We start from the raw sequence: 15,417 nt of genomic DNA on the forward strand, positions 1-15,417 counted from the left end.
TCCAGAGGAGTAAACACACAAGCCATCTTCTTCACTCCTACAGAGGACTACACACACGCCATCTTCTTCACTCCTCCAGAGGACTACACACACGCCATCTTCTTCACTCCTCCAGAGGACTACACACACTCCATCTTCTGCACTCCTCCAATGAAAAAAAAAACACATTTTGTAGCACACAGTTGAATCACTTTTAAACAACTATTTTGACTTGAAACTTTATTCAAACAATTAAATAGCCTGGACAAAATTAATGAATTAGAAAACATCGTCTCATTTGAAACATCATTAATTCAGCAACTCAATCTGAGCGATACAGAAAACAATTTTATTACATGTAGAAATCTAGACAATTAAACATTTTACACAGGGAATTCTACATGCATTGACACATTGGAATCCCATCCTTAGATTCACCACTTTCAAATGTACAGTCCACAATTAACAGAAATTAGGCAGACATACAAAATAATTCAAAAATGTAAGAGGCACTAATTTCTTTAGGATTGTTTTAAGAAGCACTTTAGATTAGAACACCAGAACCTCTGGCATAAGGCACTGAAGCTTGATCGGGTGGGATTAACCCACAGGGACGACTCTTCCTTCTCCACTCACATCACCCAATCTTTGGCTAGATGAGGCTGTCTATTTCATGCTTATTTTCAGTTAAAATGTAGTGTGTATAAATAGGCTGTCACTAAAAGTCATTTATCGTCGGATAGAATATAGTAAAAAAGCAATCCAACTGGGCAAAAAGAGAGTGATCATTAAACAATACGTCAAATGCAGATTCTTAAAAGTTCAAATGCCACAGTTCAATAGTATGGTTAGAAATTAACACTAATGACTATTTGTATCCTAGAATGTGTAGCAGGCACACTCATATGAGCTTTTAATTATAACCAGCAGTCAGATCTGTACTTTAATATTATAATTTGATTTGCTGATCAGTAAACCACTGAGAGTTGGTGGACGTGAATAACCTAGCAACTTCTACAGTAGCTAAGTAACATCACACCTTGTGTCACAGACACCAGACGTGACTGCCAGTTACGCTGGTCCCTTGTATAGTCTTTACAGATGCACAATAGCAAAGAGTAGAAATTATGACGTCCAGTTTATGAAAACAATTTCATAGAATCATAGAAATTTACGGCACAGAAGGAGGCCATTCGGCCCATCTTGTCCGCGCCGGCTGACAAAGAGCTATCCACCCTAATCCCACTTTCCAGCGCTTAATCCGTAGCCTTGTAGGTTACGGCACTTCAAGTGAATATCTAAGTACTTTTTAAAGGTGATGAGGGTCTCTACCTCTACCACCCTTTCAGGCAGTGAGTTCCAGACTCCCACCACCCTCTGGGTGAAAGAAATTCTCTTCAAATCCCCTCTACACTTCCGACCAATTACTTTAAATCTATGCCCCCTGGCTATTGACCCTTCTGCTAAGGGAAATAGGTCCTTCTTATCCACTCTATCTAGGCCCCTGATAATTTTATACACCTCAATTAGGACCCCCCTCAGCCTCCTCTGTTCCAAAGAAAATAACCCCAGCCTATCCAATCTTTCCTCATAGCTAAAATTCCCCAGCCCAGGCAACATCCTCGTAAATCTCCTCTGTATCCCCTCTAGTGCAATCACATCCTTCCTGGAATGTGGTGACCAGAACTACATGCAGTATTCTAGCTGCGGCCTAACTAGTGTTTTATACAGTTCAAGGTATTTATGTATTCAGATGCCTAAGCCCAGTAACATTTAATCAGACAGGAAACTGGGTAAAGAAAACTTATGCACAATGCCATTTTGTTTAGTTTTTATCTGCACCATCCATTAAATAATCAGCGAGAAACTAATAATCTCATCCATCTTGTTTTCTAGTTCCTCTCTCCTATCCCAATATAACTATTGAATTTACTCACTTTCTCCAGTTCTCTTTATCTATTGGGTTGTGAGATCAGATTCATGCCCTCATTAATGGGCCCAATTTACTTTTCTGCCAATACAAACTCTAATTCTGAAGTCTGATGTTAACTACTGTCAGAATGCAGGTCCGATCCCTTACAAACCAAACTACTAATGTTGTCAATGCACAGTGACTTCTCCATGCTTTTGGTTTTGTACGCCTCAAATATTTCAAAGCTGAAAAAAGGAGCTACGAAACAACATCTTTCAGCTCAGCTTTGTACTACTTTATGGTCGCAGTGGTAAAATAAACCTTTTGCATTTTAAGGAGCTGACTACAAAAAAATCAGAAGTTGGCCTTAAGGGGAAATAAAAGGAAGAATTACACATTGAATTCCAATGAACCAAAAACACTTTCATTTCCTCCTCAGACAATGCAGAAACCTTGAAAGGCCTTTTCGGTATCCAAAATCACTTTATGCCTTATTGCGCCTTATATAAAGAAAGACGTGCATTTATATAGCGCCTTTCACAACTTCAGGATGTCCCACTTCACAGGAGCGTAATCGAATATAAAAAGCTGAGTAAAGTCTCTAGTCATGGTGTTTAAGTTAGGGAAATGCACAGAACCATTACGCATCTCAATTCACAATATTGTGGGGATACACAAAACTACAATGGGTTAAATGGATGGGATAATTCCCAAAGTCCATTATATGCTCTAATGTATCAGGCTTTCAATGTTTAGCATATGGCGTATAAAGCAGGTAACAGATAACAGAAATAAATGTCACTGTTTACATTGTTTTTTAGGTTACTTTAATTTAGATTAAGTTGTAGAATGCTTTGCAAATACACATTCTCTGATTTCTTGTATTGCACTCCGAACATTGATTGAAGCACACAATTTCTTGGTGAATTGCATGTTGTCACATCTCTGCCTTGCTGTCCTACAATGAAATGAATGGAAAACTCCAAATGACCACAGCAAGCGGAAGTAACAGAAACATCGGACCTAAAAAAAAAAACATGAAAATTAAAAATGCAGGTTATTTTTATATCTAAATCGTGTAAGCAATTACCAATAGAACTGATGATTGATGCTACAATTCTTTATAATCCCACCCTAGTCTCAACTGGAATGTCAGATCAGGTGTAGTGAGGGTATTTCCAGAGATTGGGTTGATGAATCAATCTGGGAAGCTCTTACACAGGTCAAGAGTGGCACTGTTCAATAAGCAAAGAGGGGTCTCAGTAAGGGAATGGTGCAGGTGGGGGAAGGATCACCCGAAAAAGGTTAAAATTCAATAAAAAGTGAAAAAATAAGTTAACATATTAAGTGTACAATTTAACAAATAACCATTTTGGTTTGATGTCATTTACAGGACTGCAGTTCAAATGTGAACTTTCCAACCCAAGGTTCTGCATTCTGTTGCTATGCAACAGTGAGGAGCTCACTCTCGGATTCTAGAGTTATCAAAACTGTGTTGGGCTGAAAGATATCCTTCTGAACTGTAAAATTCTATGATTCTTCAATGCAGCAAAAGTGTAATTCTGGAGTAATTGTGAAATTTGGCCATAATTTGATTTACATAGACATTTTGAACTTGAGTAATCAGTGCATTACTTTGTGGAAATCAAACACTGATCACGTTATAATTTCAGATTCTTCAATGTGGATCTAATTGCAAATCAACAATATGGAAATTGAAGTAAGATATTAAAATTGAGCATAACAGGGCACGTTTAGTAGAACGCAATTGTGGCCACGGAATGTTTAAAGATGAAATGTACTAATTATTCGTATGTTTAATTGCAGAAATGATCATACCAGTTTAGAGAGATGAAACTTACAAAAAGAGATACTGACATAACCCTTTTCTGGAAAAACAAAACTTAGTAGTGGTCAAGAGAGAGAATGACTTGTTTCTCAGAAATCACATGTCCTGGATGACTCATTTCCAAGAAATCAGAGGGTCCACAGGCCCTTTCAGTGAAAAGTGAAACTTATGTTATAGGCTATTTTGTATAAGTTAGACACACCTAGTTAGTGATTAATGTATAGACTTTTAAATCGATTGGACCTCTGGAGTAGGAGGTCTTGGAAAATGTGTATAACTGTGAGAATCTCAAGAGGTTCAGTGGAGTTGGAGCCTTGTGTGGGGACGCAAGAGCATTATCTCCCCAGGCCTGAACAAACCGTTTTGACTTCAATTATTGGGTCTGTCTTTCTTACAACAAGCCAGTGACGTCGACCATGTATATCACTTGGTCCGCACTTTGGGGGCTTACATCAGAAATCAATTATCAGCATCCACTAATGACAAAACAGAGGAAAGGTACAGCCACGAGGTCCAGAGCAGAACATGTGAAAAGATACTTTAATTAGTGTGATCATGAGGGCAATAGTTGGGAGTCATGAGAGACTTCTGTTCTACCCAAGCTTCAGCCTATCAGTTTACATAATCTGAACATCCCCACCCCACCCCCATCCTTGTAAGACTATTGTCTGGTTATATATCCTTTACTTTCTCAGGTTTTGACTTTATCCTAGAATTGAATAGTTATCCACTGGCTCAACAGCACATTTTTGTTTGTGTTAAAAAATGAGCCAAGCCCAGTCAGGCTGATGTTCTCACCTGCTTTTATACAAATTCCATTGGATCCACGCCTGTCTTTTCTTGAGTCTATAATAAAAAGAGGATGGACACTTTTGAGACAGGATTACCTGCAACAATTCATTTGAATTGCTAAAATAGCAGTTCAGGCTTTATAAAGGAATACTTAAAACGAAGCACAATAAAAGTATGGAAGGAGAAAAATCCATTGAGTCCCTCTCTACGCAGCCCATGTACAAACTGTTCCAACATGTACTCTATTTAACCCATTCACTCTCTGGAAGAAATATCGCTCACGGTGAACGCTCGAAAAAATAAACTTTGTGAAGTTTCCTCCCCCACTCAGAGGCAAATTAAGTAACTCTAGAGAATCCTAGACAATTCTGAACGTTAATCCAACCTCACAACCCACATTTATAACTCTGGCTAATAGCATTCCACAGGTGGCTAGTCCAACCAGCCAAGGACCAGACATTTCTGAGGGATAGAGTTTCCGCTTTGGGCGCAATCAGCGATCTGGCGATTGCACCCAAAATTGTGCAAATTGTGAGAAGCGTTTTTTTCCCCCCTTAAGTTTCTGCTCTAATTCATTTGCACATCACCGAACACAAAATCTGCCCTGAACCAACGTTTCAGAAGACAATTTTTATTTAATTGTTTTAAAAAGTATTTCTTCATATATCTAAGAGTGGTAACTTGGAGCAGTTTGATTAATTCAACTAAAATCGGGTTATCACAAAAAACAAACATTTTTAATGAGTGTCTAGTCCACCAACTGTAAGTAATTCCATTTTAAATAACTGAAAATGACTTAAAAAAAACTATACAGAACCATTTGTTAGTGATATTGGTGTATTAGTAAATTAAAAAAAAATTGAAAAGCTTTTAAAACGTGCCTATTAGTGAACTTGTGCCCAAAAGAATCAGCTTAATTTTAAGAACCTCCTCGAAGGCCTGAAAACAGGTGCCGTCACTGGAAACCCGCAATGGTGATTAATTCATTCTGGGGGCATGGTCAGTTTGGTGGGTGGGACTGGCTTCTAGTGCAATGTTTTATAAACTAGCGCAAAGATCGCGGAAACTCAATTTGCACTTGACATTCTGATCTTTTGTGCTGGTTTGGCTTATTTTGGGTGAATTGCACTGAAAAAATTAAGTGTGACCTAGCAGAAACTCCAGGCCGACATGTATATCTACAGAGTGTACAGAGACCGCTTCTCTTCTTCCCCCAGTAACATGAATGATTTTCTCCAACGGCTGAGTCACCGGTAGAAGGAGTGGAAAACGCCCAGTGTATGTCGGAATTTGCAATGTTCTTGCCCAAAGCACCAACAAGCATCGAAGATAAAGCTGCAGAAACTCGTGGGAGAACTACTGACCCTTGCCTTAGGGAGGAACTACTTTAGTATCAGAAATGCAATCTCAAGCACCCATTGCATTTCGGTGATCACAGCACTTGGAACAGTGTGCATTACTTGAGCTACTTCCGCTAATCGGCCCCAGTAATTCCTCCCAGCTAGTCCCCCAGCACTGATCTGCTCAGGGAGTCAGTGCCCATTTCCACCCACATCAATCTTCAGCAGTAAAAGGAAAATAGGTTAAATATAAATAATGCTTTACAACTTTGATTTCATAATGAAAGTTTGAAAAAACATATTACCCTACCAAACACTTTCTGAAACTAAAACTATAAATAAACTAGCTTAAGCAAAAAAAAAAGGGGAAGGAAAAGCAGTTTTAGTTTCCATAAGCTTCCTCAGTTCAATTTTTTCAAATCGACAAACGAAAGCCAGTTAAACCACTTCATTACAAACTAAAAGCCATTGACACAGCAGTTTTTGCCTGGGGTTTATCTTGTTGCAGCTTGGGTCGGTTTTGATTAAGAATGATGCCGATAGGTGTTCAACTGCAATCAGGCCTTCTGACCTTTGGGAATTCTTTCTTTCCTCAATGTTGGATTTACAAAATATCTCGGTCAGCTGCAAGCAAATATGCCAAAAATAATCTCTTTGGGTCTAATCGGGAAATCATTAGCAAGCTTTTTTGTGTTGAAAAGAAGAGCTCACTTTGGCAATGCATGATAAACTCAATGAACAGCACAATTCCTGTGTCATATGACCCGACTCATTTACAGCAAAGAAGGGAGTTATTGATGTCTGTGTTTTAAAATTTTATGAAGATTAATCCACATTTTGGAATTCATCTTTCAGGGGTAATTATCAGGTTAAATCCTAACATCAGGTCCAGTTATTTGAAGGTCCCTCTTGTCAGGCTGCACAAGTCCACCAAGCTAAACTGAATTTTTCCCAGGAGCAGCAGAAATATCAGCTCTCAGAACAGATTTTGTTTCACTAGTTAGATACAATGAGGTTTCATCGTACACCTCATTTGATCCCCTGGTCTTGTACAGTTTACTAGACCCGAGGTGAAGTGAGGCACCTGCACATACTGCAAACAAAAAATACATTCTGTTAACAGTTGCAAATTTTAAACAACTCAAAACATTCATTTTAGAAACTGGTCCCCTTGTCTTCACCTTCTGTAGTGTAAGAGAGAACTACTTTTACAGCTCCTGTATACTGTAGTACCGGCAGTGACCACACCTGTATATAAGCCTTGAGCATGCCTCTGTACCCCCAGTCTTGAGACTACCCTACTCCAGTAAACACCTGTTGATTGTTAAGTTACAGCATCCGTGTAGTTATTTAAAAACATCATACTCTCAGAATCACGGATCTAACAGTGGCGACGAGTGTCGATTCGAATCTACCTGCAACTCTGCATTTCCCTTCAAGGATTCGCTCCGGGAGGGCGGTGGAAGAAAGTCGAGGCCAGAAGCACGGGCGTCGACCACGAGCAACCGCCCAGTCGTCCAGCAGAGAGTGAACATCGCAGGGGAGGCTGTTGAGAGCCGGGCTTGGTTCCCCAGCCATGACGATCCAGCAACAGACTGACAACAGGTACAGCGCAGACCCTTCCTGGACAGCGGCGGCTGGAGCCGACCGACGGCAGAGAAAAAAAGCTGAGCATCGTCGACGGGGTAAGAGAGAGGGTGAAGCACACAGGGCGCAGCCGGGGGTTGAAAGCCGAGCGGCGTCGAGAAAAAACAAAACGGAGATAAAGAGGGTAAAGCAGCAGCCGGGTTCAGGACCGAGCGGCGGAAACGGGGAAGGCGCACAGGAAAAAAAAAAAAATGTGCAGAGCACAGCCAGGGCTCAAGGGCTGAACAGTGTCCGCGGGGAGAAGAAGGGAGAGCGCGGGAGACGCCATTGAGCCGCGGAGAAGGAAGAGCGCGGGAGACGCCATTTTTAGAAGCCGCAGCGGAGAAGAAGGGCGAGCGCGGGAAGAAAGGGAAGCGCGGGAGACGCCATTTTGTGCCAGCGGAGAAGAAGGGAGAGCGCGGGAGACGCCATTGTTGACAGTTAAATCACACCCAGGGATGCCGAAGAGTGGCAGTATCTCTACGTTCGACAATGAAGTCGAAGATTGGGCGACATATGTGGAATGTATTGAGGTGTACTGCAGGGCGAATGAAGTGCCAGATGCTAGGAAAGCACTGGTTTTGTTAAATTCCATGGGTGCAAAAACTTATGGCTTACGGCGAAACCTAATAACCCCAGAGGAGCCCGTGAATAAGAGTTTCGAAAGCATAGTAGAAATCCTACAGGACCACTTAAACCCCACACCGCTGCTGATAGCAGAAAGATTTAAGTTCCACAAAAGGAACCAGCATAAAGACGAAAGTAATGCTGAGTACTTAACGGAACAGCGCAAGCTATCAAAACACTGCCAGTTTAGAGTGGGACTAGCAGATACGTTAAGGGACAAGTTTGTGTGTGGGCTTCAAAGTGAAGGAACCCAGAAACGGCTTCTATCAGAAAAGGATCTTACGCTGGACAAGGCTTTCAGCATGGCAGTATCACACGAAGCAGCCGCAAGGGGCGCTGCAGAGATACAACGGAGTCCACAAGAATAGGGCACCAATGAAATGTCATATGGAACAGGGAAGTGTTATCGCTGCGGCAGAACAACACACGACCAGAAGGATTGTTGGTTCAAGGACCAAGTATGCAGACAGTGTGGAAAAGCAGGACACATAGCAAGAGTCTGCAGGTCAGGGAAGAAAACCAACAGCAAGAAATCTCCACAGCAGAAGTACAAAAATGTACATAAGGTGATGGACAGTAGTTCAGACGAACAGAAAAGTGATACAGACTCCGGAAGCAAGGAGCTGGGTTGTCCGAAACTACATAAGGTAACCAAAATGGAGGATCACCAGACTATCTGGGTCACACTCAAGATAGACGGAGTCCAAGTGAAAATGGAATTGGACACAGGATCAGCCCTAACAGCCATAAACCAAAGGGACTACAAGTGGCTATTTTCACACATACCCTTGAAAGCTACAGAGATTGTCTTGAAGACGTACACGATGCAAAAAGTCTACCCCAAAGGAAAAATAAGGGTGAAAGTGATAGACAAAGGCCAGGAAATACCTAAAATGGACTTATATGTATTGCCAGATGGAGGACCACCACTACTAGGATGTGAATGGATCCGGAAGATACAATTAGATTGGCATTCCATACAGGCACTGAAGGTTGAGGCCAAAAAGGATGATGATGTCACACCTGGACGACTGTCAAAAATGCTAACTGACGCAAAAGAAGTGTTCCAGGAGGGACTCGGAACACTAAAAGGCATAACAGCAACGATTAAAATAGAGGAAAATGGAAGCCCAAAGTTTCTTAAGGCCAGACCAGTGCCCTATGCGATCAGACCAGCCGTCGAAGCAGAGCTGGAAGGGTTGGAACATTCAGGAGTACTGTCCAAAGTAGACTGGAGCGAGTGGGCTACACCCATCGTTCCTGTAATGAAGAGGTCGTTGAGTAATACGCCTGGGGAACCAAAGAAGGTCTGCATCTGTGGGGATTTTAAGGTGACAGTGAACCCAGTCCTTCACACGGCACAATATCCGCTTCCACGAATTGAGGATATTTTCGCCTCGCTATCTGGAGGTAAACGCTTCACCAAAATTGATCTAGCCCAGGCGTACTTGCAAATGGAGGTAGAAGAAGCCTCGAAACAATACCTCACAATGAACACTCATAAAGGTCTCTACCAATACAACCGGCTGGTGTTCGGGGTAGCATCGGCTCCGGCTATTTGGCAAAGGGCGATGGATCAAGTCCTGCAAGGGATTCCAGGGACCCAGTGTTATTTGGACGACATCCTGGTCACGGGCGAAAATGACAGTGATCACCTCCCCAACCTGGAGAAGGTGCTCACTGGATTAAAGGAATATGGGCTACGAGCTAATCGCCACAAGTGCGAGTTTTTCCAGAAGCAGATCTCGTATTGTGGCCACGTTATCGATGAAGAGGGGTTACATAAGTCCCCTGAAAAGATTGAGGCAGTAGTCAAGGCTCCAGCACCAGAAAATGTGTCACAACTGAGGTCGTTCCTCGGGCTGGTAAACTACTACCATAAGTTCTTGCCAAATTTGTCTACGGTATTACACCCACTGAACACCCTACTGCAAACAGGGGTACCATGGAAGTGGAATGACGAATGTAAAGAAGCTTTCCAGAAGTGCAAAGGATTGATCACATCAAAAGAGGTGTTGGTCCATTTCAACCCAGCACTACCAATTCGTTTGGCATGTGATGCGTCACCCTACGGTATTGGAGCGGTGCTGTCGCACAAATTCCCAGACGGGTTGGAGAGGCCAGTGGCCTTTGCGTCTTGGTCACTAACCTCAGCCAAGCGCAACTACACCCAGATTGACAGGGAGGCCCTCAGCCTAGTATGGGGAGTAAAAAAATTCAACCACTCTCTGCATGGGCAGAAGTTCACCTTGCTGACTGACCACCAACCACTTGTCTCCATCTTTAATCCAAAGAAGGGCGTTCCGGTGATGACTGCACAACAGTTCCAAAGATGGTCCCTTTTTCTAGGGGCGAACCAATATGAAATAGAATATAAAGGCACGAAACAGCATGGAAACGCTGATGGGCTATCATGCTTGCTGTTGTGTATGTAATAGGTATGTTACTTTAAACCTATGGCCAGGGCAGCACTACTTTGTAGGGCGTAGTGATACCGTAGTACCACTCCTGGCCATAGGGGTATAGTACTGTGGGTACTGATCTCCCCTCAGTTTCCCGCCTGTTGGTATTAAGTAAAGACCTACGTTGAATCTTCCAAGCTGTCTCGTCATTATTGCATTAAGTATAGACACATACTTTATACTTGCCACTGCCTACTGTGGAGGAAGCACCAGCAGTGGACCCTATCGAGATATTTTATTCGTCAATAATTGAACGATTGCCAGTAACTAACACGGATATAGAGAAGGAGACCCGCAATGATCCGACACTGTCTCGGGTATATGATTTGACGGTGAGGGGATGGCCAACACATGGCGACTCACTGTTGCCAGCATTCTCATCCAGAAGAGAACAGCTGTCAGTATGCCAGGGGACAGTGATGTGTGGACCCCGAGTGGTGATTCCACCCAAGTTAAGGGAGAGAGTGCTAAATGAGCTTCATGAAGGTCATCTGGGAGGGGTGAAAATGAAAAGCCTTGCTCGGGCTTAGGTGTGGTGGCCGGGGATCGATCAACAAATCGAGGACCTAACCAAGAGCTGCTCAGGATGCCAGAAGGTCCAAAATGCACCACCACATGCCCCTCTACACCCAAGGGAGTGGCCCTCCTCTCCATGGCAACAGGTGCATATTGATTTTGCTGGTCCATTCATGGACTCAATGTTCTTAATAGCAGTGGATGCTCACTCGAAATGGCCTGAGGTGATAAAAATGTCCTCAACCACTACAGAGAAAACGACTGCAGTCCTACGGACCATATTTGCCAGGAACGGCTTGCCTGAGCAGATTTGCTCTGATAATGGACCACAGTTTGTGTCCGAAGAGTTTCGGAAATTTATGAGAAGGAATGGGGTAAGGCATTACACATCTGCCCCGTATCATCCAGCCACAAATGGATTGGCTGAGAGGTTCGTACAAACCTTTAAAAAGGCGATAAAGGCCATGTGCGATGATGAAATTCCACTGCAGCATAAGGTGGACAATTTCCTATTAGCCTACAGAAATGCGACACATGCAGTTACCAACCAGACCCCGGCCATGATGTTCTTTAACCGAAGGTTGAGATCTCGTCTGGATTTGCTCAGACCAAATGTGCGAAGAAATGTTGAGGATAAACAATTCCAGCACATCAATGAGAAGCCGACAAGGAGCTTCAATGTAGGACAACCAGTCTTGGCCCGTGACTACCGAACAGAGAAATGGCAACCCAGAACGATATGCACAAGGCAGGGGCCATTAATGTACACAGTGGATGTTGGGGAGAACATTGTGAGAAGCCACGTCGATCAGATCTTAGCGTCACAGGAACGAGTCAACCCCATGTCTCGAGTACCTGGGGATGAACCCGACATACCGGTAGCATCTACCTCAGAACCAGTAGCAGTGGAAACTGATGAACTAACCGACGAAAAGGGGCCAGAATCGCCTCCGCACCAAGAACAAGAACCTCAGGAAAGGCGCTATCCAGAAAGGATCAGGAAGCCGCCCCAAAGACTGAATCTATAAATGGACTATTTTTGTTTAATGTGCATGTTAAAGTGTTAATTGTTATTTGAATATTATGGGTAGTGCTAATCTAAAAGGGGAGGAATTGTAGTGTATGTACCTTTAAGAGAGAACTACTTTTACAGCTCCTGTATACTGTAGTACCGGCAGTGACCACACCTGTATATAAGCCTGGAGCATGCCTCTGTACGCCCAGTCTTGAGACTACCCTACTCCAGTAAACACCTGTTGATTGTTAAGTTACAGCATCCGTGTAGTTATTTAAAAACATCATACTCTCAGAATCACGGATCTAACACCTTCCACCCCACCAGCCTCCACATTCAATGCATCATCCTCCGCCACCTCCAGCGTGATGCTACCACCACACACATCTTCCTCTCTTTCAGCATTCCAAAGGGACCATTCCCTCCGCGACACCCTGGCCCACGCTTCAATCACCCCCAACACCCCCTCCCCTTCCCACGGCACCTACCCGTGCAAGCGCTGGAGATGCAACACCTGCCCTTTTACCTCCTCCCTTCCCACCGCCCAGGGCCCCAAACACTCCTTCCAGGTGAAGCACCAATTTACTTTCACTTCTTTCAAATGAGTACTGTATTTGCTGCTCCCGATGCGGTCTGCTCTACAGTGGGGGTGGTGGGGGGGACCAAATGCAGCTTGAGTGAAATGCAGATCTCCTTTCAGTCCACAAGCGTGACCCTGAGCTTCCGGTCACATGTCATTTTAATTGTCCATCCCACTCCAACTCTGACCTCTCTGTCCTTGGCCTCCTACACTGTTCTAATGAACTCAATGGAAGCTTGAGGAACAGCACCTCATCTTTCCATTAGGCCTTTTACAGCCTTCCAGACTCATCACTGAGTTCAACAATTTCAGATCATAACTACTGCTCCCATTTTTTCCAGACAGCAGCTGTTGGCAGTGATTCTGGAATTCTCAAATACACCTCCTCTAGACCCATCTTTTGTTTCTTTACTTGTCCCATTACCGTCCCCTTTTGCCTTGCACCATCCCTTTTGTCATTTCATCGCTCCTGCCTTCCACCTGATTGCAGACTTTCCCTTCTGTTCTTTCATCCCCCTCTCCCCTTTCTCTAACTCTGTACTTGCTTAAAACCAGTCTTTTTCCAGTTCTGATGAAAGGTCATCAACCTGAAACGTTAACTTTGTTTCTCACTCCAGATATGCTGCCTGACCTGCTGAGCATTTTCATTATTTTCAGTTTTCATTTTAGAAGCTTATTTGCAACTGTCAAACTTGGTGCTGGAGGTGTCAGAAGTTTAAAACAAAATGAGGGATTTGCACACTGAAATCTGAAAGAAAAAAAATATCCATGTTGGATTGATGGTTTCTGCTTTAAACACTGCTGAGGTGCAAGGACTACCTCAAACTGTTTTTAACTGGGCATGTGGGGAGGGGATAAACCATAGTGGGAACTGGCCTCTTTATATCTGCTTAAGGAGCTAACTTCTGGCACAAAGCACATCATGGAAATAAACTATAAATAGAAATACTAATATGGAATAATTAGTCATACAGGTGCACATGAACATCAGATGACTTGCATATGAAGAAATTGCTGAGTTTCATGTGAGACATCCTGATGTAAAATAAAGCTCTATTAGTCACATTTTACCCTTCGAGGACCACAGGACTTCAATTTTCTGAGGAACAAAGAAGTTAGAATCCATGTGGTTAAAGACAATTTAAGCGGCAGTTTGGAGTTTTCTGACTGCACTTGAAGTATACCATGAGTACTAGAATCATAAAAACTTCAGTATAGACAGCATTAATGACAAATCTACCTATTCTAGCCCCCATTCATATTTTTGTTTTTTCAGTGCTTACCTGATTCCCCTTAAATGGCACAATTGACTCGACTTTAACATATACTTTCAGTAATGCATTCCATATCCTAATAATCTTTGTGTGAAAAAATATCATGGTCACCTTTATATTTTTGAGTACAATGCTAAATTTATGCTTCATTGTTACTGTTAAACCAACCAATGCAAATAATCTTTCACTAGTGACTCTCTCAAAGCTTGTCTTGCCCCAAGTCTAGTCTGCAATCTCCACTCCTCCAACCCTGGCTTATTTAACCTTCAACTACCTCAGTCCTGCACTCTGGCACTCTCTCCCCAAACCCCTCCACCTTGCAACATCTCTCTCCAAATTCAATAGCCTCCTCAAAGCCACTCTTCAACCAAGTCATATCACCTCCTGTAACTTTTCCAACTCTTGCTGCCTGTTCTCCGCCCACCTCCCCTATTCCGCCTTTTATAAAGCACCTTGGGATTTTTCACTGTGCTAAAAGCACTATATTCACATGGCAGTCCCTCCCCCTCACCCGTGATGGCTAAAGTAGCAAATGTTCTGTTACAGATAGCCCTTTTTGATTGGTTGGTCCTATTTCTTTTTAAGAATGCAACATGGTTTTTGATTGGAGCATTTGAGCAATCACAGAAATCACAGAAATCACAGAAACCCCACAGTGCAGATAGAGGCCATTTCGGCCCATCGAGCCTGCACTGACACATATCCCACCCGATCCCCGTAACCCCTACACCAACACATATCCCACCCTATCCCCGTAACCCCACGTATTTAATCCCCCTAACACTAAGGGTCAATTTATCATAGCCAGTCAACCTAACCCGCACATCTTTGGACTGTGGGAGGAAACCGGAGCACCCGGAGGAAACCCACGCAAACACGGGGAGAATGTGCAAACTCCACACAGACAGTCGCCCGAGGCCGGATTCGAACCCGGGTCCCTGGCGCTGTGAGGCAACAGTGCTAACCACTATGCCACCGTGCTGCCCCATCAGTGTGCTGACATCACACAAGTTCAAAAGCCTCTTCCTACAAACTATAGCTAGACATCAGATAGATTGATATTTACATTTGTATGGCATGAACAGCAAAATACCATTTTATATTCCACTAGCTGAAGTGCCCGGCGGTGCCGAGGCTTTTTCGAGGGAATGTTGTTGTTGGAAGAGAGAGAGAGAGCGACTGGGGTGAAGAGAGAGCGACTGGGGGGAAGAGAGAGAGCGACTGGGGGGAAGAGAGAGCGCGACTGGGGGGAAGAGAGAGAGCGACTGGGGGGAAGAGAGAGAGCGACTGGGGGGAAGAAAGGGAGGGGAGGGGGGGAGGGGGAGGGGAAGGGGGGGAGGAGGAGGGGAAAGAGGGGCGGGGAAGGGGGGGAGGGGAAGGGGGAGGGGAAGGGAGGGCGGGAGGGAGGAGGGGGGAGGGAGGGAGGGGGGGGACGGAGGAGGGGG

The 15,417-nt window shown here is 43.7% G+C and overlaps 1 protein-coding gene across 5 annotated transcripts in view; it reads right to left on the reverse strand.

Annotated features, from left to right (window-relative positions):
* Positions 1-309: 309 nt before the first annotated feature.
* The window catches only part of LOC147100390 (uncharacterized), a 79,329-nt gene continuing 64,221 nt past the window's right edge, over positions 310-15,417 (reverse strand). For all 5 annotated transcript variants that reach the window (XM_085968050.1, XM_085968049.1, XM_085968053.1 and 2 more), the window contains 2 exons: positions 4,539-4,586; positions 310-2,914 (listed from right to left, as the gene is read on the reverse strand). In XM_085968050.1, the coding sequence (XP_085824176.1) occupies positions 2,850-2,914; positions 4,539-4,586 (113 nt within the window). In that variant the 3' untranslated portion in view covers positions 310-2,849. The remainder of the gene's footprint in view (positions 2,915-4,538; positions 4,587-15,417) is intronic.

The sequence above is a fragment of the Somniosus microcephalus genome, chromosome 26 (genome assembly GCF_052327205.1).
Source record: "Somniosus microcephalus isolate GS21.2 chromosome 26, FLI_Smic_1.0, whole genome shotgun sequence".
Lineage (NCBI taxonomy): Eukaryota > Metazoa > Chordata > Chondrichthyes > Squaliformes > Somniosidae > Somniosus > Somniosus microcephalus.